We start from the raw sequence: 23,157 nt of genomic DNA on the forward strand, positions 1-23,157 counted from the left end.
GCAGAACTGAAAACAATGCAAAATAGCAGTGTTGTGTGAATTATGACTAACCCTGTATATATTCATTGCAGTTCATTCTGAAGATTTGGATTTAAGAGAGATAAATACAAATTAACTTGTTTCAGTCCAAGCAAACTATCATCTGCCTGATTTGTGATAGTAAGCTTAATTGTGTTTAATTAATTTGAGTAGAGATTGAACATTGAAAGACAGTTGCACTGTATTATTAGTGCTTGGTAGCACAGGTGTGTGCAAACCTTCATCTTTGCTTTTTTAAAGAGATTGTGTATATTAGTGTACTGTCATAGACAGTCAGAAATATGAGTGGTATTTGTCTCTGTTTGACAGGACCCAGTCCCTGCACCTGCATCTGAAGCACTATGGGGTGAAGTGCGATGACTGGTTGCTGCGCCTCATGTGTGGGGGAGTGGAGGTCAGAACAATCTATGCAGGGCACAAACAGGCCAAAGCCTGTGTGATCTCCCGTCTGAGCTGTGAAAGAGCGGGGACCAGGTTTAATGTCCGTGGGACCAATGATGATGGCCAAGTTGCTAATTTTGTAGAAACAGAGCAGGTACAGTATTTTCATTACTTTCACTGTGACTTTATGATAAGTATAGGCCAGTTCAACCTTATATGATGTACAGTAGCACACCAACAGAGGCAAAGGTGAAAAGAAGAATTGCAGTTATGACTGGATGTAATATTCATATTTCAAAAGGACAAGTAAAACTGGACTCATTCAACATCAAATTTATGTAAAGAACAATGTCTTCACAATACAGTACTTGAAGAGGATAATGCAAAACAAACTAAGGCTAGGCACACAACTGTATCAACAATCTACAACTAAGCAACCACAACATTAAAGAGCTGTGTAAATAACAAAGACATCGTTACAGTATGTCCCCTTCCTGATTGTTGTTCTGTTAACTTATTATGACTAATTTACATGTTTCCTTGTTATATGATGCTTTACTTCAGACTAAATTGCCTGAATCAGAGTTGTGTTATCTATACAATACACATGCTTTTGACAGGCTACACCTACAGTGTTATAAGGACATGCATGCTTTATTACAGTATCTGTTAGACACTGGGGAAAAATAAAAAACAGTCGGCTCATTTTTACATTTTAAATTAAATAAAGCACCTTCTTGTCTAATTGCATTGTTGTGTTCAGACTGGAAAGATAGGAAAACAATCAAATAACTGTTTTAATGTGTTTCATGGTCTATTGTTGAATTATTTTTCACCGACTGTTGATTGACTGAAGGCTTTCATACACGAAGCGTCACTGTCTCTTCACAGGTGATTTTCCTGGATGACTGTGTGTCCTCTTTCATACAAGTCCGTGGGTCAGTTCCATTGTTCTGGGAACAACCAGGTATTCAGGTAATACAAATTATTATTTGTAACACACAATTGTTTAAATAAGTTGAAATAGACAAATAATAAAAAATGAAGAACAATAACCATAAGAAGGAGTAATGTGCATAGAATACTGCCATACCAGTTCTGCTGTAAACCCTGTAAAGTGTATATACCCATTGGGAGTTATTCTGCATAAAACATGAAGATAACATTTTTTCTATTTCCCTTTAAGAAATGGCAGTAGGACTTTGTGATTCATTGACACAAATGACACACAAAGCAAATGTGAGCATTGGTGTTTGTGGCAGGGCAGAAAAGCCCTGCTGATAGAGGTATTATTACACTGTGTAACAAAAAAAAAATGTTTTTTGGTTCCTGGGTAGTAAGTGTTATTTCCTAATTGCTTATGCCTCAAAAGTATAGAAAATGGCTATTATTCCCCACAAACTTTGCTTTTGTGACCAGGACATTGATATTTCAAAATATCACTATTTCCAATGGGAAAATGGACAAATGTGCGTCTTTTCGTTCAAATAAAGTCAGAAAAAAACAACATATGAATCCAAATTAACATGTATTTATACTAAAGTAATACAAAGATGACTACAAAAGATTTAGAAGTACAGTAAATACAGTATAATTGTAGATCTCGAAAAACTACTCGCTTCTAAATCTTTTGTAGTCATCTTTGTATTACTTTAGTATAAATACATGTTAATTTGGATGTGTATGTTGTTTTTTTCTGACTTTATGTGAACGAAAAGACACACATTTGCCCATTTTCCCATTGGAAATAGTGATATTTTGAAATATCAATGTCCTGGTCACAAAAGCAAAGTCTGTGGGGAATAATAGCCATTTTCTATACTGTTGAGGCATAAGCAATTAGGAAATAACACTTACTACCCAGGAACAAAAATTGTGTTACATAGTGTTATTTAAATGCAATTGATACAGACTGAGAGGCTACAGCTGCTGTGATTGGATACAAACGGAGAGGCTATAGCTGCTGTGATTGGATACAAATGGAGAGCCTACAGCTGCCGTGATTCGGTGCCGTGATTTTAAAGGTGAGAGAGTAGACAGCATTTAGCAAGACAGGGAGAATATCTAATTATACAAATACTAGTTTATCTCTACCTCAGAACCTAATAAGTTGAATTGCTATGGTGACATTATATTATTTATTTTGTTTTATAATAGTCATAGATAAATCTGATATGTATATTATTGTAGTTTTCAGTATTATACAATATTCCTTCTCAAGAGAATATTTTAGGACACATATTACAGAAATATCAATCGTTTTTTGTATACTTAAGATGTTTATATGCAGTACCTTATTTTACATCTTCTATATAATAACCATCATCATCATCATCATGTTTCGCAGACTAGTTTATTGTTGACAAGGCAGTTTACACAAGGCCAGTTCAACATAACCGATGATCACAGATGGAAGGATTTACCCTGACTTGGTTCAGTTTCCATACTTTTATAATAATAATAATAATAATAATAATAATAATCTTTATTTTTATATAGCGCCTTTAATAGTGGACCACCATCACAAAGTGCTTTACAAGATATGAGGCTACGGCATTTGAACTATGCATCAGCTGCAAAGTCACTTCCAAGAACGTCTCACCTGAAAGACAGAGCACAAAGAGGTTAAATGACTTGCTCAGGGTCACACAATGAGTCAGTGGCTGAGCTGCGATTTGAACCGAGTACCTTCTGGTTACAAGCCTGTTTCTTTAACCACTGGACAGAGACCATCAAAGTGTAAACTGTGTTAAAAGAAAATAGCATTCCCTAATATAAATTGAGGAGGTGTTTTATTTTTTTTTTAATTTAAATGTTAAACATTTTAAGTAACAAAAACTGATTGGTATTTATGCAATGTGTGTCCTAAAATACTGTCTTGAGAAAGAATATTGTACAATATCGAAAACTACAATAACATACATATATTAGATCTATCTATCAGACTATTATAAAAGAAAGTAAAACAATGTCACCATAAAAATCCAACTTATTAGATTCTGAGGTAAAAATTAACTGTATTTATATATTCTCCCTCTTCTCTCACCTCCTCTCCCTCCCTGCTTCAAAACGCTGCACCTATCACTGCAACCGCAGCATCTCAGTTTGTATCCAATCACAGCAATCTCTGTTGAAACCACACCCTCATCACAACCCCAGCTTCATTGGGGCATGTCTCTTAAGGAATACGGGTAAGAAATAAAATGATGCCACCAGGGTGCATTTATAATGAGAGTGTTACATTGAATTACTCTTAAGAGTTGCATGTGTATATAAGCTTGTGGTTTTCTGTGTTCAGGTTTGGGTGTTCAGTGGTGGAAAGTGAGAGCGAGAAAGTAAGTAACTGTGAAATAGAAAAATATAACAATTGCTACTCGTACTGGCTTTTAACCAGCATGGTGCTTGTTTTGTTTAGTGTCCTTTTTGTTTTGGCCATCATGTCTTTTTTTTATTTTTGAAAAGTATTGTGTGTTGTTTAAATATTTCATTTACAATAAATACACGCATCAGTGCTTCATACCCCGCAGTACTGAGTCTGCCTCCGCAGTACTGAGTGTCTCCTCAGTTCTGAGTCTGTCTGTCCACAAGGCATCCTTGCCACATATTCACATTAGTACCATTGCTGCAGTCTTTTTCCCCAGTCTTTCTTTTTCAAAACACAAACACACACGGACCTCCACGGACACTCTCAGTACCTGGCCTGGGTCCGTGGAGGCACTATAATCCCACACTGGACATCATATGTGACAAGGATGCCTTGTGGTAACATCAGACAGGAAGAGATAGACTTATTACTACAGGGTATGAAGCGCTGATTTGCGTATTTATTGTAAATGAAATATTTAAACCAGTGGTGCACAACTTGGTCCTGGAGGGTCGGTGTCCCTGCAGGTTTTTATTCCAACTGCACCCTAAAGTACTTTTTATTGGACCTTATTACAAGCTTAATTGGTCCAATTAACTAATTTAGGGTATGGTTAGTACAAAAACCAGGGGAACCCCTGCCCTCCATGACCTGAGTTGTGCACCACTGATTTAAACAAAGCAAAAACCTTTTCAGAAATAAAAAGGCACAATGGCCAAAACAAAAAGACAAAACACAAAACATAGTGAACACTAAACGAAACAAGTATCGTGCTGGTTTAAAGCCAGCACAAGTAGGAATTGTTATATTTTTCTATTTCTCAGTTCTTACTTTCTCGCTGTCTTGTTCCACCTCTGAACACCCAACCCTGAACACAGAAAACCACAAGCGTACATATATGTGCACCTCACACTAATTACAAACCCCTTAAACAATAATTCAGTTTAACACTCCCATTAATTGCACCCCAATGTTTGCATTTCATTCCTAAAGGTTTCTGGGATGTGTAGTTTTTAGGCCTTAGGACTTCAAATCTTGACACACACCAATTTTTAAATAATCCCAAACAATACATTTTAAATCAAAGCCAGTGTGTTTAAATAATAATACCTCTATCAGCAGGGCTTTTCTGCCCTGCCGTAGTGTTCCACAACAGATTGTATTGGTATAAGGAACATTCTAAACACTTCACAATTTTCTTATTCTAGTAGTGTTTGATTTAATAAAGATGAATATTGCCTGTATAACAACATAAGAAAAATATAAAATACTTGTTATTATTTCAATGTTATATCAAGTTGTGTGTGCCTTTAATGCACACACACACACACAGTGCCTTGCAAAAGTATTCAGACCCCTGACCAATTTTGTTCTGTTCGATATTTTATTTTAAAACACTTAAACTCAAAATCGATTATTATAAAGTGACACTGGTTTTATGTTGGGAAATATTTTTAAGAAAAATAAAAAAATGAAATATCTTGCTTGCATAAGTATTCAACCCCCTTACATTAATATTTGGTAGAGCCACCTTTTGCTGCAATAACAGCTTTAAGTCTTTTGGGGTAAGTATGTACCAGCTTTGCACACAGTGTTGGAGTGATTTTGGCCCATTCTTCTTGGCAGATTTGCTCCAGGTTGTTTAGGTTGGTTGGATGACGCTTGTGGACCGCAATTTTCAAATGGTGCCAGAGATTCTCAATGGGATTGTGTGACAGAAATATGAGTTCTGGTGATAAATCTTTCTCCTGACCTGTGAGGGCGCTAAAGTACGAGAGGAGAGGTATCTGGAAGGGCTGGCCTGACAGTTTGTTTCCGGGACAGGGAAGTGGGTCAGCCTGGATGGAAGCGAGACTCTGTGGTAAGACCATATTGATTTGAAAGGTAAACGAGAGGCAGCTGCAAGCAATAAAGCAGATGCAACCGTTTACCTAGATATCATGCGAGATTACATATAGGGGCCAGGGTAACGCTGATCTTTTCCTTCGTTTGGGTTAACGCTAGGAGAGAAGGACTGCGAGAGGCGCTCTCAGAAAATACGAGAAATAAGTGTTTGTTACGTGTTGTATGTTATTTCTGTCTGTCTTTATCGCACCACTAGACGGTTAACGCACACCTCCGGAGCTGTCGCCACGAAAGCACTGTCCGGAGCACCACTGCACAGAGCACCTGCACGTTTAGATTCACCCAGGACTGGTGACCGTGCCTTTGTTTTCTGTTCGGGACTGTGTTGTGTTATTCACGCTCCCACCGTGCTTTACACATTGTTGTGTACTGCCAGGGATTTATTATTTGACGGTCGCCAGACCTGGAAACGGCACAATAAACACTTATTCACTAAATTACCGTTGTCTGCCTGTCACTCCTGAATTGCATCACCGCTACACCTGTTCCCCTTACCAACCACTTTGTCACAGATTGAGATCAGGACTTTGACTGGGCCACTGTAGGACATTCACCTTTTTGTTCTTGAGTGTGGCAGGCTGGCGAGTGGATAGAGGCCCAGAGACAGACTGCAGTTCAAAAAATATATACTTTTATTATAAATAGATACAAAAAAAAAGGCACAAGGGCCAAAACAAAGGGATTGAAACACAAAAAGAAAGACAAAAAGCAAAATGTACAAAATAAAGGTTTCCAGGCTGGGCAATGTCTTCACTGAATTTAGAAAATTGAAAAAATCACAACCAACAAACGCCAACCTGCTTCCTCAGCTCCCTCCTCCCAAATGAGAAGCAGAGGCCTCCTTTTATGTCAGGTGGCTGGGCGCTGATTGATTGTTAATTAACCTAATCAACCCCAGTCACCTGAACATAATAAACCCAGGCAGGTAGGGGAAATTAACCCCATCCCTGCCAAATTAAAAAGGGCAGAGCTTTGCTCTGCCACACACCTACCCCCATCTACAACATACAACTGCCGCAATCGGCCAACTCCCCCCTCCCCCCAAGAGTCCAATTATGTCCCTTGGGTGGGCTGTTATGGTGGGTGGTGGTGGGCGGGGTTGATGTCAGAGCCCCCAAGCCTTCTTTGGTTGAGGGGGCCCCGGATCTCCGAGGTAGTACGGCGACGGCGGCCCGGCTCCCTCGGCAACCCTAGAATACAAAAAGGAGACACCAGCAGTCCCAAGCGATGCGGAGCAGCAGGCAACCCCAGGCGATGCCAATGAGGCATCCTTGGGCGGTGCAAGGCAGGCATCCTTGGGCGGTGCAAGGCAGGCATCCTTGGGCCATAGCTCCTCCCCTCTGGGCTCTGAGAGCAACGGCTCCTCCCTCTCTGGCTCTGGGAGCGGCGGCTCCTCCTCTCTGGGCTCTGGGTGCGGCGGCTCCTCCCTCTCCGGCTCTGGCTCTCGGGAAGGTGGCTCACCCCTCTCTGGCTCCCGGGAAGGCATCTCCACCCTCTTTATTGGAGTGACTGGGGCATCTCCCATGTCTACCGCCAGGTAATTAACCACCATGAGGGCAACCTCTGGGAAGGACGCTGGGTGGAGTTGTTCCTCCCACTGTTCCCACCTCTCCCCATCTCGACGCCACAGCGTGTTAACTATGGGGAGATCGTGGACGAGGTCTGCCTCAGGGTGCATCAACCAGTCCCAGATCTCCTGGGATGGTGGTGCTGGAGGTAGTGGGGTGGCCCCTGATGCCCGGGGTGAACACTGCACCTCTTCCTGGGCCTGGTTGTAGGGGCATCCTGCCCAGTTGTGGCCATCCTCCACACCGGCCACACCAGTTTGCCTGTGGCACATCTAGGCAGGACCGCCAACGATGGTCCTCCTTCCCGCACCAGGAACACCAGGGGAAGAGGCTGGCTGGGTTCTCCAGCGGTGGCTGCAGCAGCTTACATTTCTTCAGCTGCTGCTTTTCCAGCCTTTGCCGCTGTCTGCTCTTTCCCATAATCCAAAAAAAATAAATAAATAATAATTCTCCCAAAATTTCCAAAAAAAAAAAAAAAATACTGCTCTGAGCCTCTAGTTGGCGCTATCCCGCTTCTGATACCAAATGTGGCAGGCTAGCGAGTGGATAGAGGCTCAGAGACAGACTGCAGTTCAAAAAAATATACTTTTATTATAAATAGATACAAAAATAAAAAGGCACAAGGGCCAAAACAAAGGGATTGAAACACAAAAAGAAAGACAAAAAGCAAAATGTACAAAATAAAGGTTTCCAGGCTGGGCAATGCCTTCACTGGATTTAGAAAATTGAAAAATCACAACCAACAAACACCAACCTGCTTCCTCAGCTCCCTTCTCCCAAATGAGAAGCGGAGGCCTCCTTTTATGTCAGGTGGCTGGGTGCTGATTGATTGTTAATTAACCTAGTCAACTAATCAACCCCAGTCACCTGAACATAATAAACCCAGGCAGGTAGGGGAAATTAACCCTGTCCCTGCCAATTTAAAAAGGGCAGAGCTTTGCTCTGCCACATTGAGCCACTCCAATGTTGCTTTGGCCTTGTGCTTGGGATCATTGTCCTTCTGAAAGGTGGATTTCCTCCCAAGCTTCAGTTTTTTAGCAGACTGAAGCAGATTCTCTTGCAGTATTTTCCTGTATTTTGCTCCATTCATTCTTCCTTCAATTGTAACAAGATGCTCAGTCCCTGCTGATGAGAAGCATCCCCACAGCATGATGCTGCCACCACCATACTTCACTGTAGGGATGGTGTGTCTTGAGGCATGGGCAGTGTTAGGTTTGCACCACATATAGCGCTTTGAGTTTTGGCCAAAAAGCTCTATCTTGGTCTCATCTGACCACAAAACCTTTTCCCACATCGCAGCTGGGTCACTCTCATGCTTTCTGGCAAACTCCAGACGTGCTTTCAGGTGGTACTTTTTGAGTAGCGACTTCTTTCTTGCCGCCCTCCCATACAGGCCAGTGTTATGCAGAGCTCTTGATATGGTTGACTGGTGCACCATTACTCCACTCCCAGCCACTGAACTCTGTAGCTCCTTCAAAGTGATTGTTGGCCTCTCTGTGGCTTCTCTCACAAGTCTCCTTCTTGTTTGAGCGCTGAGTTTTGAGGGACAGCCTTTTGTTGGCAGTGCCTGGGTGATGTGATGCAGCTTCCACTTCCTGATTATTGATCCAACTGTGCTCATTGGGATATCCAAACACTTGGATATTATTTTGTACCCTTTCCCTAATCTATGCATTTGTATTACTTTATCTCTAATTTCTGTAGAATGCTCTTTGGTCTTCATTTTCCTCAGATTCACAGGCTTACCAATGATCCTTCAGCAGTGGGTTTTTTATCCAGAAAATGTGACAACAACTTTAATGGTTCACAGGTGGAGGCCAATGGTAAGGTAATTGTGTCCTCGTTAGGGCAATTTCTTTCATCAGTGCAAACTGGGAGCTTCCACAGCATAGGGGTTGAATATTTATGCAGGCAAGATATTTCAGTTTTTTATTTTTCTTGAAAATATTTCCCAACATAAAACCATTGTTACCTTACAATAATTGATTCTGAGTTACAGTGGTTAAAAATAAAATATCAAACAGAACGAAATTTCAATGTACCATTTGTAATTCGGTAATATGAGAGAATTGGTCAGGGGTCTGAATACTTTTGCAAGGCACTGTATATATTAGTAAATTTACAGAAGTTGTGTTTGTGTTACATTTTTATATTTAACAGTTATTTTTTTTGATGATATTCTCTAGGTTGGATCACATCGTGTGAGAATGTCCAGGGGATTTGAAGCAAATGCACCAGCTTTCGACAGGTATTTAAAAATTGCTGAATAAGTACAGTATGTGTGAGGTATATTGGTGACACTACTTGTTTTTGATTAATTGTGATACTTTCATACATGACACAGAACCAAAAGCAGTGTGCCGAAATGTTTCTTAAAATATACATTTGTAATTTATTGTTGGCATGAAAACGTTTCTCCATGTCTCATTAAATTATTATGAATTGTTAGTCCATCCTCATGCGTACTGAATCATGCATAGCGTGATATAATATAATAATATAATAATTCTCTTTTGCCTAATGGAAACATTTCAGCTGATTAAACAAAGTGATTATGATAACAAGCTTAAATGCTTGAAATAACCAACAGTTCTAACCTCAGGAATGAATGGAGGGAGTTTTAATGGGCAATGTGATGCTGAAAGAAAAGATAACTGGATTCCATTTTTACAGAAAATCTGAGGTGCACATGCTGTTAAGTGTCCAGTTAATAGGCTAAATAAGGATAGATTATTCACCCCACAGTGGAATTATATACTGTTTTTGTTAAATGCTGTATTATTATTATTACAGGCATTTTAGCACCCTTGGAAGACTGTATGGCAAACAAGTAATCATTAACCTTCTTGGAGTTAAAGAAGGAGAAAACATGCTTAGTAAAGCGTTCATGGTGAGTGACTGTTCGTTCATGTTTCAACATTTCTATCCGACTGTAGATGTAATAACATAAAAAATATTATAACCTGAAAAGTGTGTGTGCGTGTGTCTTTTTACAGCAAGATGGTTAGTTTTTTTTTTTACTGCTTCTCAAAGGTAGTGTGTCTGCTTTTTATAAATCTATCACTATTTGATATTTTTTTAACCACAATTTCTGTTTTTGTTTTGTAGAGTCATTTGAAGGCCTCTGAGCACGTTACTTCAGTCAAAATGGTTAACTTTGACTATCATCAAATGGTTAAGGGTGGGAAGGCAGAAAAACTTAACAGTGTGCTCAGACCGCAGATTCAGAAATTCTTAGATGAGTGCAGTTTCTTCTACCTTGGGGAAAATGGCATTGAGAGGTAAAGAAACATTTTTGTTTTGTTGCACTGCATTTTCCTGTAACTGGGAACTGTTATACCCATATACTTGAATAAAAACTATAAAGAGAATGCAATTAGTACTGTAGCAACACAGTGTAGGTCTCAAAACAAATCTGGAAACTTTAAATAAATGATATTACATTGCAGTGTTGTGCTCATAAAGTAACAAACAGTTACACACATTAACATCCTTCGGATGAGATGTCAAACCAACTGTAAGTGTTAAACCAACTGTAAGTCCTACTGTAAGTGACTCTGAAGCAGCTGCTTTTATCCAAAGTGACTTACAAAGTGACTGACTAATAATAAAAGGTTTGCTCTATTTATTCTAAGTAAACAGGCAATCATCACAGGTACAGATACAGAAATATACAATATAACTTATTTTTTTCAAATAAATGGGGTCACCAAAATGGGTTGAAAGTACAAGAGTAATGAATAACAAAGAATACATTTGTAATTGAACTGTAATTGATCAATTATATGATCTAATTACAAGTATGCAGCTGTGTTCAGTTACAATGAATTAATTATGAATTGCACAATTACACTTGTAATTGACCCTAGGTCTGATATGCAGATATCTCTTCAAACACCAAAATAAATGCTTAGAGTAAACCTAAAATGTTATTAAATCTTAATCTAAGACCTAATAATAGATAAATATAACCTGATTAAACACATGACACAAAAACATGATACTTTTTCAACATTTATTAATCCACAAATGACTCGGCCTTCAATATCCATGTGTGAAAAAGTATGTGAACCTTTAGATTCAGTAACTGGTGGCACCCTCTTGAGCAGCAGTGATAAACAAAGCGTTTCCTGTAACTGTTGGTCAGTCTCTCACGTTGGTTTTGAGGAATTTTGGCCCATTCCTCCTTACAGAACTGCTTCAACTCGGTGACATTTGAGGGCTTCCTTGCATAAGAACCATCACACTCCCACCACCATGCTTGACTTTTGGGTTGACTTCTGTTTGAACGCAGTGTTTTGTTTTCACCAAACATAACGTTTCTCATTGAGGCCAAAAGGTTCTACCTTTTGACTCATCTGTCCAGAGAACATTGTTCCAGAAGTCTTGTGGATCATCTGTGTGCTCTTTGGCAAACTTCAGACATGCAGCAGTGTTCTTTTTCGAGAGCATCGGTTTCCTCCTGGCTATCCTTCTATGAATACCATTCTTGTTTAGTCTTTTTGTGATAGTTGAGTCATGAACACTCTCGCCAAGGCGAGAGTGGCCTGCAGATCCTTGGATATTACTCTGGAGTTCTTTGTGACTTCCTTGATGATTTTCTGGTTTGTTCTCGGAGAGATTTTGGTAGGACGACCACTCTTGGATAGAGTAAATGTGGTCTTGAACTTTCTCCATTTGTCTGACAGTGGATTGGTAGAGCCCCAAATCCTTAGAAATGGTTTTGTAACCCTTTCTAGACTGATGAGCATCACGAAGTGTTTTTCTGAGATGCTCAGAGATTTCTTTTGATCGTGGCATGACGTGTTTCCACACACCTGTATTGTGAAAACCAAACTCACAAAGTTTCTGATCTATATATATGGTGAGGCCTCCCAAACTCACCCCTGAAGATCTACCTAATTATTTAAACACCTGATTCTAATTAAAATAAAACCAGGGGTTCACTTACTTATTCATACCCTGAATCTTAATTACTCATTGTTTGTCTAATTCATACATCATTTTGTTTCAAAAGACATGGAATTGGTTAATGTAAACCCTGTTGGATATTTAAGAGAAGACTGGTTTTGATTAAGCCTGGAATTAAAATGCATTAATTTTTTTCCCCCCATTTATCTACACATCCTACCACACAATTTCCAAGTGAAAAAAATATTCTAGAAATTTGTAGAAAATTAATTAAAAATAAAAACTGAAATAGCTTGGTTGGATAAGTGTAATAGCAATCATAAATTAGCTCAGGTGTAACAATCGCCTTCAAAATCACACACCAAGTGAAGTGGCCTCCACCTGTGTTAAATTGTAGTGATTCACATCATTTCAGGATAAATTCAGCAGTTCCTGTAGGTTCCCTCTGCTGTGTAGTGCATTTCAAAGGAAAGACTCAACCATGAGCACCAAGGCGCTTTCAAAAGAACTCTTGGACAAAGTTGTTGAAAGACACAGATCAGAGGATGGGTGTAAAAAAATATCAAAGGTCTTGAATATCCCTTGGACTACGGTCAAGACCATTATTAAGAGGTGAAAAGTGTATGGCACCACCAAGACCATGTCTGGCTGAGGCCGTCCCTCCAAACTGGATGACCGAGAAAGAAGGAGACTGATCACAGAGGCTACCAAGAGGCCAATGGCAACTTTGCAAGAACTACAGGCTTTTATGGCCAAGACTGGTCAAAGTGTGCATGTGACAACAATATCCTGTATTAATCCAATATAAATATATCCAATATTCTGTAGCTATGTGACAAAAAATGTTGTGGTCTGACGAAACTAAAATTGAACTTTTTGGCCTAAATGCAAAGCGTTGTGTTTGGCGCAAACCCAACACAGCGTGTCACCCATAGGGAACACCATCCCTACTGTGAAGCATGGTGATGGCAGCATCATGTTATGGGGATGTTTCTCATCGGCAGGAAGAAGGAAAAATGAATAGAGCAAAGTACAGAGAAGTCCTTGAGTAAAACCTGCTGCCCTCTGCAAGTTGAAACTGGGACAGAAGTTCACCTTTCAGCATGTCAATGACCCAAAGCCCACAGCCAAAGCTACACTGTGGCTAAGGAACAAAAAGGTAAATGTCCTTGACTGGCCCAGCCACAGCCCCGACAGAAACCAAATCGACAATTTGTGGCATGACTTGAAGATTGCTGTCCATCAACGCTCCCCAAGGAACTTGACAGAGCTTGAACAGTTTTGTAAAGAAGAATGGTCACATATTGCCAAATCTAGTTGTGCACAGTTGGTAGAGACCTATCCCAACAGACTCACAGCTGTAATTGCTACCAAAGGTGCTTCCACCAAGTATTAACTCAGGGAGGTGGAGACTTATCCAATTATGATCTTTCAGTTTTGTATTGTTAAGATAAAGTTTTTTTTTTTGTTTTTTTTTGTTTTTTTTTTAATTAACAAAAAAAAGTTTCCCCTTAACAGTGTGGAGTATGGTGTGTAGATAAGTGGGAAAAAAATCCTCATTTAAATGCATGAAACTCTGAGGCACTGACACAACAAAATGTGAAAAAAGTTAAAGGGGGTGTAGACTATCTATAGGCACTATATATATATATAATATATACAGGACCAGTCAAAAGTTTGAGTACACTTGCTGGAAACTAGGTTTTTTTCATAATTGACAAAGTTTAACGTCGTATATGTTTCTGTAAATACTTGAAAATGAAAACACATGTTACAATGTACAAAACAAAACATAAGGAGTATCAAAGCAATGTTCAAGAAAATTGAAAATTGTCTCTAAATCTTGGATTCTTCAAAATAGCCACCCTTTGCCTTAATAACAGCCTCACAAACACGAGGCATTCGGTTAACAAGTTTCAGCAGGAAATCACCCGACGTGTCTTCCCAGCTCTTCTGCAGCAATTCCCAGAGATGTAGGGCACTTGTGGGTAGCTTTGCTTTGACTCTCCTGTCCAGTTTGTCCCATACAAGTTCTATGGGATTGAGGTCTGAAGACTGGGCAGGCCAGGTCATTAGATTGAGTTGTCCTTCACTTTCCTTCTTCGCCAGACAGTTTTTGCACAACTTTGAGGTGTGTTTCGGGTCATTATCTTGCTAAAGAATGAAGGACTGCCCAACTAGCCGTAATTCTGATGGAATGGCATGCCTCTGAAGTATCTTATGATAGCCATGCTGGCTGAGCTTGCCATAAACTTGGTAAAGATCACCAACTCTGTCACCATCAAAGCAACCCCAGACCATGACACTGCCTCCTCCATGCTGAACAGAGAACTCATGCGCTCACCCTCTCTGCATCTTACAAATACTCAACAGTTGGACCAAAATATTTCAAATTTTGACTCATTGGTCCATAAGACCGACTTCCACTCCTCAAACTTTCTTTGTTTTTTGTTTCTGTGTTTTTTGGCCCAGGCAAGTCTCTTCCTCTTATTCTGCACTCTTAACAATGGTTTCTTTGCAGCAATTCTTCTAGTTAGGCCAGCTTCACGCAATCTCCTCTGAACAGTTGATGGTGAAACATCTGTACTTCTGTAGCATTTAGCTGAGCTTGTATTTCAGGGGCAGTTAATCACTGGTTTCGCAGACTTGTGACTCAAATGAACTTGTTCTCTGATTCTGAGGTCACCTTGGCCTGCCTGACCTTGTTCAGTCCTGATGAGTGCCAGTTTCTTCAAATCTTTTGATGGTCTTGGCCACAGCAGTTACAGACACTTGCAAAGTTCTTGCAATTTGTCTTAAAGATTGACCTTCATTTCTTAAAGTAATTACAGACTTCTTTTTTCTTTGCTTAACTGAGCGTATTTTGCCATTTTCTGCTCCCTTACATTCAAGAATGACAAACTTGTGCCTATGCTACCTATATTTATAGTAATCATGGACCTTACCTGTTAACAATAATTGGTAACAAAAGGTTAATCAGGTAACATGCTTTTATACTTAGGCCAGTGTTCTAACACCGTGTTATACACATTTCAGACTTTTAACTGACTTGGGCTTCAGACTGAAATCCCCTTGCTTTGGGTGACCATATCATTGACATTGACAATATTTACATTTGAATTACATTGAATGTAATTCACTTATGATTATCAGCTTATAGAAGTACACATATCATATAATGATTAAGTGTTTATAGACAAGTCTATGCAGTTAAAAGCATAGATAATCCTGAAAAACCTGGTTTCAAACTTTTGACTGGTACTATATCTTATGCAGGAACTTTGGCACAGATGAATGGAAATTCTATTGCAAATAGAACAGTACAATTCTTTTGATTTTTACAGGTGTCAGTCTGGTACTGTAAGAGTGAATTGCCTTGACTGCCTGGATAGAACAAACAGTGTCCAGGCTTATATTGGACTTGAGGTATGGAAGTTTAAGGTCATCATTTTTAGTGAGGTTGGTGCTGTAGGTGACTGTATTTCCCATGTGTGCTGTCAGATAAATGGCATATTAAAAATAATGTATATTTTTTGGTCTTTATGGCTTGATTAAAATAAAGCTGTACCATTTTTCTCGTTCTGAAATGAGGCTGAACTTTAAGTTAATTTTCCAGTTTAATTTGGTGGCACGTAACACCTGTCCTACAGTATCTCTTCATGGGCCGTTGTCTGCAGGAAGGAAGACGAAAGCTCTCGAATGCAGTGGCACGTCTCCTTTACGCTTTAAATGACTGTCAGAAACGCAATTACAGTAAATAATCAAGGAGGTTCATCTTTAATAATTCAATTCAAACAATTAAAATGGCATGTGAAGCTACTGTTAACTTTTTAAGCTAATGGGTCTTTTAATTTAGTGCAGGCAGGTCACCGGTGGTTAGTTTGAATCACCCATCAGAGTAAGGTCAGTTCTCAGACAGCAAATTAATTACATTTGGTTGGCTCATATCTGGTATGAATTATAAAGGCAATTACTGTATTTGAGGCTTTTTGAGGGAATGTTTCAGATCAGCTGAACAGCAATTCCCATTGATTGCATTACAAGGAATGTAATCATTTAAGTAGATTTAGACTCCACTGTGTATAAGCCTTTATAAATATTCAGCTATGAAAGAGCAAATGTAATCCAAACTAATGCAATTACAAGACAATCTATTCATAATCATCCATATTCCTTTTTGAAAATGAGTTTTAACATGTGAGTTAAATGTTTTATAATATTTAAGCCACCAAACTAAATTAATTTAAAGAAGTGATAACCAAAGCTTTAAAGTCTGTGTGTGTGTGTGTGTGTGTGTGTGTGTGTGTGTGTGTGTGTGTGTGTGTGTGTGTGTGTGTGTGTGTGTTTCAGGTTCTTGGCATGAGGTCAGAGTTGTGTTTCAGTTCTAGTTTTATATTACATAGGCTAGATAAGATGGGGCATATTTTAGTAAGCGCTAGCACCTTTTAGTGGATTAAGTAGGCGTTCACTAGAAATGGAACTAAAGAGCTTTGAACTTTGAACCTCAAAGCACCTTAAACATGCTCAAAAAGTAAAAAAAGACAGTGTTTCAGTAATTGCAATAAGAACCATTTCGATTGTATTACTGGGACAGTAATCCTTTCAAAATGTCACTTGAAGCTACTTCATTTTTTTAAAAGGTGCATGGGTGTGAATTCAATCACTCTGAGGGTTCTGTGGATTCTTTCCATGTTGATGTTATTTTACCTGCAATACTGGTAACTGGGAGGGATGGTGTCTCTCCATGCAGTGGGGTTTATTATAATAAATTAAACTGCATCAGACACAAAAGAAGCATTCAAACTTAAAAGGCAATCTGGACAACAGTAAGTATTGCAGAAAGGTACTAAAGTCAGTAAGAAAAATTGAAGTGGATTTAATTAAAATGTATTCAAACCTTCTGGTATATGCTTTCTCTAAAGATGCTGTTGAAGCAGCTGGCGGTTATGGGCTTGACTGAGAAACCACAGCTGGTCACTCGCTTTCAAGAAGTTTTTCGTTCCATGTGGTCAATGAATGGAGACTCAATAAGTAAAATCTATGCTGGCACAGGAGCCCTTGAAGGGAAAGCGAAGGTACTGAAATAAATGAAATATTAATTGAATTGTATGGTTACTGACAGAGCTGAACTAACTGTCTCTCTTTAGCGTACTCCTGTAAGCATTTGTTACTGTAAATGTAAACCTATTTTTATAGGATAGACTTGTCCATGCTTTTGAAGGCTATATCTTGAGAACCTTTTGCCTGAATTTCAAGAAGCTTTGAAACAGATGCATTTGTTACAGGAAGGTGTTTTGCCTACTATGCAGCTCTTACATGTTGTGGAGTCAAGCTTAAGGCTGTGTTTTTTTTTTTCACGGTTATCACAATTTCACGATTTCCGTGAAATGTACCCATTGCCGTGTAATATGTAGTTCTCTGTGAAAAGTACCATTTCTGAAAGAGTAGTGTAAATATACATATTTTTATCACTGAAAAACAAATACAGCAAACGTTTACCTTATTGAAGCACTACCTGTTACACTGCTTTAGCACCGTGGCAGCTGGTTTAGTTTGCGTCCGGTAAATGTTTGAACATACATTACTATTTTATCCACGCTGTTGCAGTCAGAGACTGTTATAGCAGTAGATAAATGCATTCTTTGTTGTAGTTAAAGCTTACTAACAACTTACTGACACTTCCTTTCTTCTGCTTTCTCTGGATCGTTTTACATGCACTTTCTACATGGTGAGTTGGTGTATTTGTTGACAGAGATATAACAAATCGTTTGACTGTTGCTAGTTGTTTCATCTGAATGCCATTACATTACTCAAAACCCATTGCCAGATCATTTCTGATGGAGAAGTTTTTTCAGCTAACCGTAACCATGACCCTAACCCTGAGGACACTTTGAGGAAGAAATGCTATCAAGAGGCAGTACATGACTGTATTTTTATATTTCTAACTCTGTAATCAATTCAATTATAGTAATAGTAGGCCATTTTGTTCACTGCACTGTTTGTAAATTGCAGTACAAAACATTAGCCCATTATAATATTAGTCATTTTGAAAAAGAATCATGAAATAAGTGAGCTAAGTAATGTTGCAAAGTAATAATAATGCTTTGTTCATTTTCATTTTAGTTAATAGATGTTAATACAATGAATAAGTTGCCTTTTACCCTTCCCTGTTTTATTTTCAGTATATTCAGTTTTTACATTATTCAGTTTATTATACAGACAATTTTTCAAACCATTGCAAAGAGTTCGTGTCTTTACCCAGCATGGAAATATTATTAAGAACCCTTTTGTCTGCAGGGAAAGCTGAAGGATGGGGCACGTTCTGTCACAAGAACTATTCAGAACAATTTCTTTGACAGCTCCAAACAGGAAGCGATTGACATCTTGAGACTGGGCAGCACTTTAAACAGTGACTTGGCAGATAAAGCCCGTGCTTTGCTGACCTCTGGCAGCCTTCATGGTAAGTAAAGAAAGTTTTTGCAAAGTCCCTAAATGTAAGGGGTTTGACTAGCTGGTCTCCTAATCTGAATAAAACCCTTATAAGGATGAATAACAAGTCATTGCTGTGAATTCTCATTTGCTTCCTGATGTCTTTGTCAAAGTTAAAAAATGTTTTTCGTTTACATTTCTACTGTATATTTAGGGCTTCTGAGTTTCAGTTTTAACTGATAAAACCCAATAAAACGCCCCCGATACAAAAAAAAAATAATAATAAAATTGGTGGATAGCCAGAAAACACCAGAAAAACTGTGGCAGTGGTTAATCTATTCATATTGACTTTACCCTTTTCCCATTAAAAAAAAAAAAAAAAAAAAAAACTACTACAAAAATAATAATAAATACATTTACAAGTGGTGCTGGGCAATGTCCTGCCTTCCTGACTTGTATCTATCATTGATTTGTTCTGAATACTTTAAACCCTCCCCAACTACCGAGTGACAGCACAGTCCTACATTTCTATTGGAGACTCCTCTTGCAAGATTTAAAATGAGATTACAAGCAGGGTGGAGGCTTGTTAGTGGAATTTAAAGCTGTATTACAGTTAAAATACGGAGGATTTAAAACATAAATTGTGGAGAAATGTACAAAAATGCCTACATACAAAAACCCCAGAAGAATGTGCCTGTGACCATAGGTATTTCGTTGTGGAAGGAAAGCAAAGGAAAGAAGATGCAACTTAAGTGTGCAAGTACTGTCGAGTTAGTACTATACGTATTTTGTATCTAATGTGAGAGCACAGGCACTGCAAATGGGGGTGTGAGTTTGGTGGCCGTTGGCAATCTAAGTGAAGGGACAGTCTGGAAGATGGCCACCGTTTGCACAGCCACATGGTGATGGCATTATTTGATTGTGTAAATGTAGGAGTGACTGATCGATTTTGTTCAATTGTGTGATTGTGTTAGTGAATGAGAGAAGATGTATAATGTGGCCAGATGGTGATTGATTGAATAATTAATTGTCAATCAACCCCTGGCCACATGATATAAAAGGCACAACAATGTTATCCTTTTTTTTTTAATCGCTCTTCCTGCAGTGATTTAAAGGACAGATCTGTAACCCCGCTGCACTACTGCTGACCATTTTGAAAAGAGCTTTGAAACAGACTGTAATAACTAAAGTAATGAATGAAAAAAGTTTACAGGTACCTTATTTAAACAGTTGTAGCAACACTTGGGGGCATATAACTCTATATTTTTCAAACCCCGCTACTTACTCTTTAAGTATTTGTGGAGTGAAATTCTCCAAATGGTTAGACTTTCTGTTAACTTCATTTTTAACATGTATGGTTTACTTTAATGCCTTTGAGACAGTCTTTTGTTTATTAGGTTTTTGAATGAAACCTGACCTTTTCTTTTTGTGAACCAAACAGTGTACTTGTTTTTTGTGCACGGGAACCACTGGGTACTGCATTAGACAGGTGCAAAGAGCCCTTTCAACTTGACAATGTCACACTAATTAATATTGCCTTGCATTGCTGGTATTTTCCCAATTCAAATTCAGTTTTTCATTTAATTTCAGTCGAAAGATCTTGCATATTGAAGTCACCGGAGACGCAATTGGAAGAAAACATTTTATGTAATTTAACTAACTACATAAAACCCAAATATGAATTTAAAAGGAAGACACTAAGAAACCTTAGGAAATTGTATTCCTGTATACAGATTTTACGAAATTGAACAATTTGGAAGTATTATCACAGTAACTTTAGAATAAACTATCTCAACTGAAGATTTTAGTGGAAAACAAAGTTAGCTTGATGTTTTGATGATAACTTTTAAAGGGCATCTTCAACTGTGCTACAAGCAAATGAGCAAGCTTGTGGTATCCTGATAGTACACAGCTCACCGTTGTCTTTCATTGCGTGACTGGTATCGGCAGGCCACTGGTCAGCTGTGCGATCACTGGTCAGCTGTGTGATCACTGCTCAGCTATGTGATCTGTACACTGTGATACCACACTTTTATATGCCAAGTCTTTCAGCTGTTCAGAGAATGCATCACAATCGCTGAAGTCAGACTTAGTTTCAAGATTAACGGTTTTCTTTCCATTTTAAATTTTGTGTTTACAGTGGATAGTGCAGTGATGTGAGTTTTACCTTTGTCACATTTAGGCACAGTAGGCAACCTTATGAAAATGACTACAGTTAGCAGCAATTTAGTTTATTGTTAAGTCGTTTCTTTTTTAACTAAGCTCGATTTAATAGGGAAGCATGTACACAAAGGGTGGAGAGTGCTGTATTCCTGCTGTGAGTAAACTCAGCCATGTGAGAACAAAAGAAGAAAACTTCAATACAGTCTGTGCTGCCCTGCACCTTGTGCCCTATGAGCTTGTTTCTTTACTTAATCCTTTTACATTAAACTTATCTAAAAGATTACAAGCTTGTGATTTCACGTCTGAATTTTGTTCCTACAGTGGTCCATTCTGATTACCACTTCTGGTTTTAATTTTCTTGGAGCATTATTTAAAAAACAAAAAAAGTAAACAAAAATAGCATTCTTTAAAACTCATTTGGCTATTTTTAGGTACATACCTGTTAGTGATTTCAATTAATCTTAAATAATACAGAAAATACCATTCTAAATTATGAAATGGATATTTAGAGAACTATAATACTAAGCACTGTGTAAAACATTAAAGTGTCACAATCTTCTGAGAGGGCTTATTCGCATTAATGGAGATAACTAATGGGGACACACTTGCAACAGTAGGCAGGTTGGTTTGATGTTAGTCAAAGCCAGTATAGTTCAGATTGGGTACAAGCGCAGAGCGCATTTATTTTAGTACTCAAATGCTTCAGACCATGCAGCCTCGTTTCACGGTCCCATTCTATAACTTTTATCTAGCCGACTAGTTTACCCATGTGCTTGTTTACAAAGCTCACTGCCTTCCTTGCTACTGCCAGGATTTCAAACCAGTAGGTGGTGATAAAGGGTAAAGTATCCTTACCAAAATTAAAACGTTCAGAAAGGTTCTAAATTTCACATGTTCTCTATTTCAGTCGACACAGGCATCTTTTGAAGACCATTTTAATAAATATGTTGTTGGGGGGGGGGGGGGATTTTGGAGTTAAGAGACACAATTGAATGTAAGCATTCATTTATATTTTGTGTTTGCAAGGAATTTAACAGATAGTTACTGAATTTGAAATAGAACAACAGTCCCACGTAATATATTTTTTGAAATATATATTTTTAACATGTTGTTATTAGTAATGTACAGTTAGCTCTCATTTTGGACTTCTGTAGGCCAGTTTATAAACCATGCACTGAAAGTGTCCAATTTGAGTCAAAACACACCAACACCTTGAAACTTCATAATATTGTTTTGTTTTGTTTTTTGTAAGAACAGTATACCCATAAGCAATATGTGCAACAGCACAGTTCAAATGAGCTCAGAAAAACTAAATTCAAACAGTACACCCATAATGGTCCCAATAAGTGTTACCAAGCCCATATAGTTCATCATTGCGGATATATCAGATTATTAGCTTGGGGTACGGTATCAAAGTACTGTATATGGGTTATGCCATACTCTAGAGCTGCTCAAAAAGTAAGCCCAATGTAATACACAAACATAGTCTCAACATTTTCTCCAGTAAAGGACATACCTTTAAATCAAGTTTAAGAGTTCAGATAAATTACAACAAACAGATACAAAAATTGAAATAGTTTAAATCTTATGGTGTTACCCATGCATAATCGGAAGTAAAGTTCAGCTCACAGTGTATGTGTTTGTCTTCTTACTGCGCTTGATATATTTTCATCTGAGGGTTACATTGGACAGATATTCTTTTGGTACCCCAGGCAGCCATCCACAAACTACAATATATTTTTTAATGATTTTCAAAGCAAATAAAAAACAAATAGTTTCCTTTATTGTTTCAACTCACAGTCTTCTTTGACTAACTGTTCTTGTCCTTCTTCCCCTGTGCTGCGGCTGTAGTATCAGAACTAACCTTGCAATCAGGTATAGTAAATGGATGTTTTAAATGTGCCTAGCCTTTCCTTTCCTTGTAGTTAAAACCACTGTATTTTACGAGGTGGTTTGTATCACAGTCATTTAGCAGCATTTTGTTTAAGACATCACATACTAGCTTTCATGTGGCGTTTAGTTTCTATTTTACAAGTCAGCTTTGGTGTTGACATTAAAAAAAAAAAACTTATTGTTCCCAACAGCATCACCAAGAGTCCTCCGTGGTATGTGCCAGAATTATAATAAGTACACAAAGCCCAAGCGCATTCGGGTCTGTGTAGGCACGTGGAACGTGAATGGAGGGAAGCAGTTCCGAAGCATTGCTTTTAGGAACCAGACCCTTACTGACTGGTTACTGGATGCACCAGAAATAGCAGGCGTTCCGGATTTTCAAGGTAAAAAGGAGTGTGTTTATTATAATCCTTATTATAATCTCTACAAAATATAACATATCCCAGAGCTACAGAAGCTATTCACACGTGATTAAATAGGAGAGAGCTAATTTGCAGGTGAAAC

General features: G+C 38.4%; 1 protein-coding gene across 10 annotated transcripts in view; it reads left to right on the forward strand.

Annotated features, from left to right (window-relative positions):
• Positions 1 to 23,157, forward strand: part of LOC121327628 (synaptojanin-1-like) — a 77,748-nt gene that overhangs the window by 26,483 nt on the left and 28,108 nt on the right. For 8 of the 10 annotated variants that reach the window (XM_041271750.1, XM_041271751.1, XM_041271742.1 and 5 more), the window contains exons 5-14: positions 349 to 574; positions 1,312 to 1,395; positions 9,444 to 9,505; positions 10,051 to 10,147; positions 10,366 to 10,538; positions 15,513 to 15,594; positions 17,091 to 17,243; positions 18,466 to 18,628; positions 22,612 to 22,635; positions 22,845 to 23,036. In XM_041271750.1, the coding sequence (XP_041127684.1) occupies positions 349 to 574; positions 1,312 to 1,395; positions 9,444 to 9,505; positions 10,051 to 10,147; positions 10,366 to 10,538; positions 15,513 to 15,594; positions 17,091 to 17,243; positions 18,466 to 18,628; positions 22,612 to 22,635; positions 22,845 to 23,036 (1,256 nt within the window). The remainder of the gene's footprint in view (positions 1 to 348; positions 575 to 1,311; positions 1,396 to 9,443; positions 9,506 to 10,050; positions 10,148 to 10,365; positions 10,539 to 15,512; positions 15,595 to 17,090; positions 17,244 to 18,465; positions 18,629 to 22,611; positions 22,636 to 22,844; positions 23,037 to 23,157) is intronic. The other 2 variants (XM_041271744.1, XM_041271745.1) reach the window with 2 other exon arrangements.

Source organism: Polyodon spathula, chromosome 15 (genome assembly GCF_017654505.1).
Source record: "Polyodon spathula isolate WHYD16114869_AA chromosome 15, ASM1765450v1, whole genome shotgun sequence".
NCBI lineage: Eukaryota > Metazoa > Chordata > Actinopteri > Acipenseriformes > Polyodontidae > Polyodon > Polyodon spathula.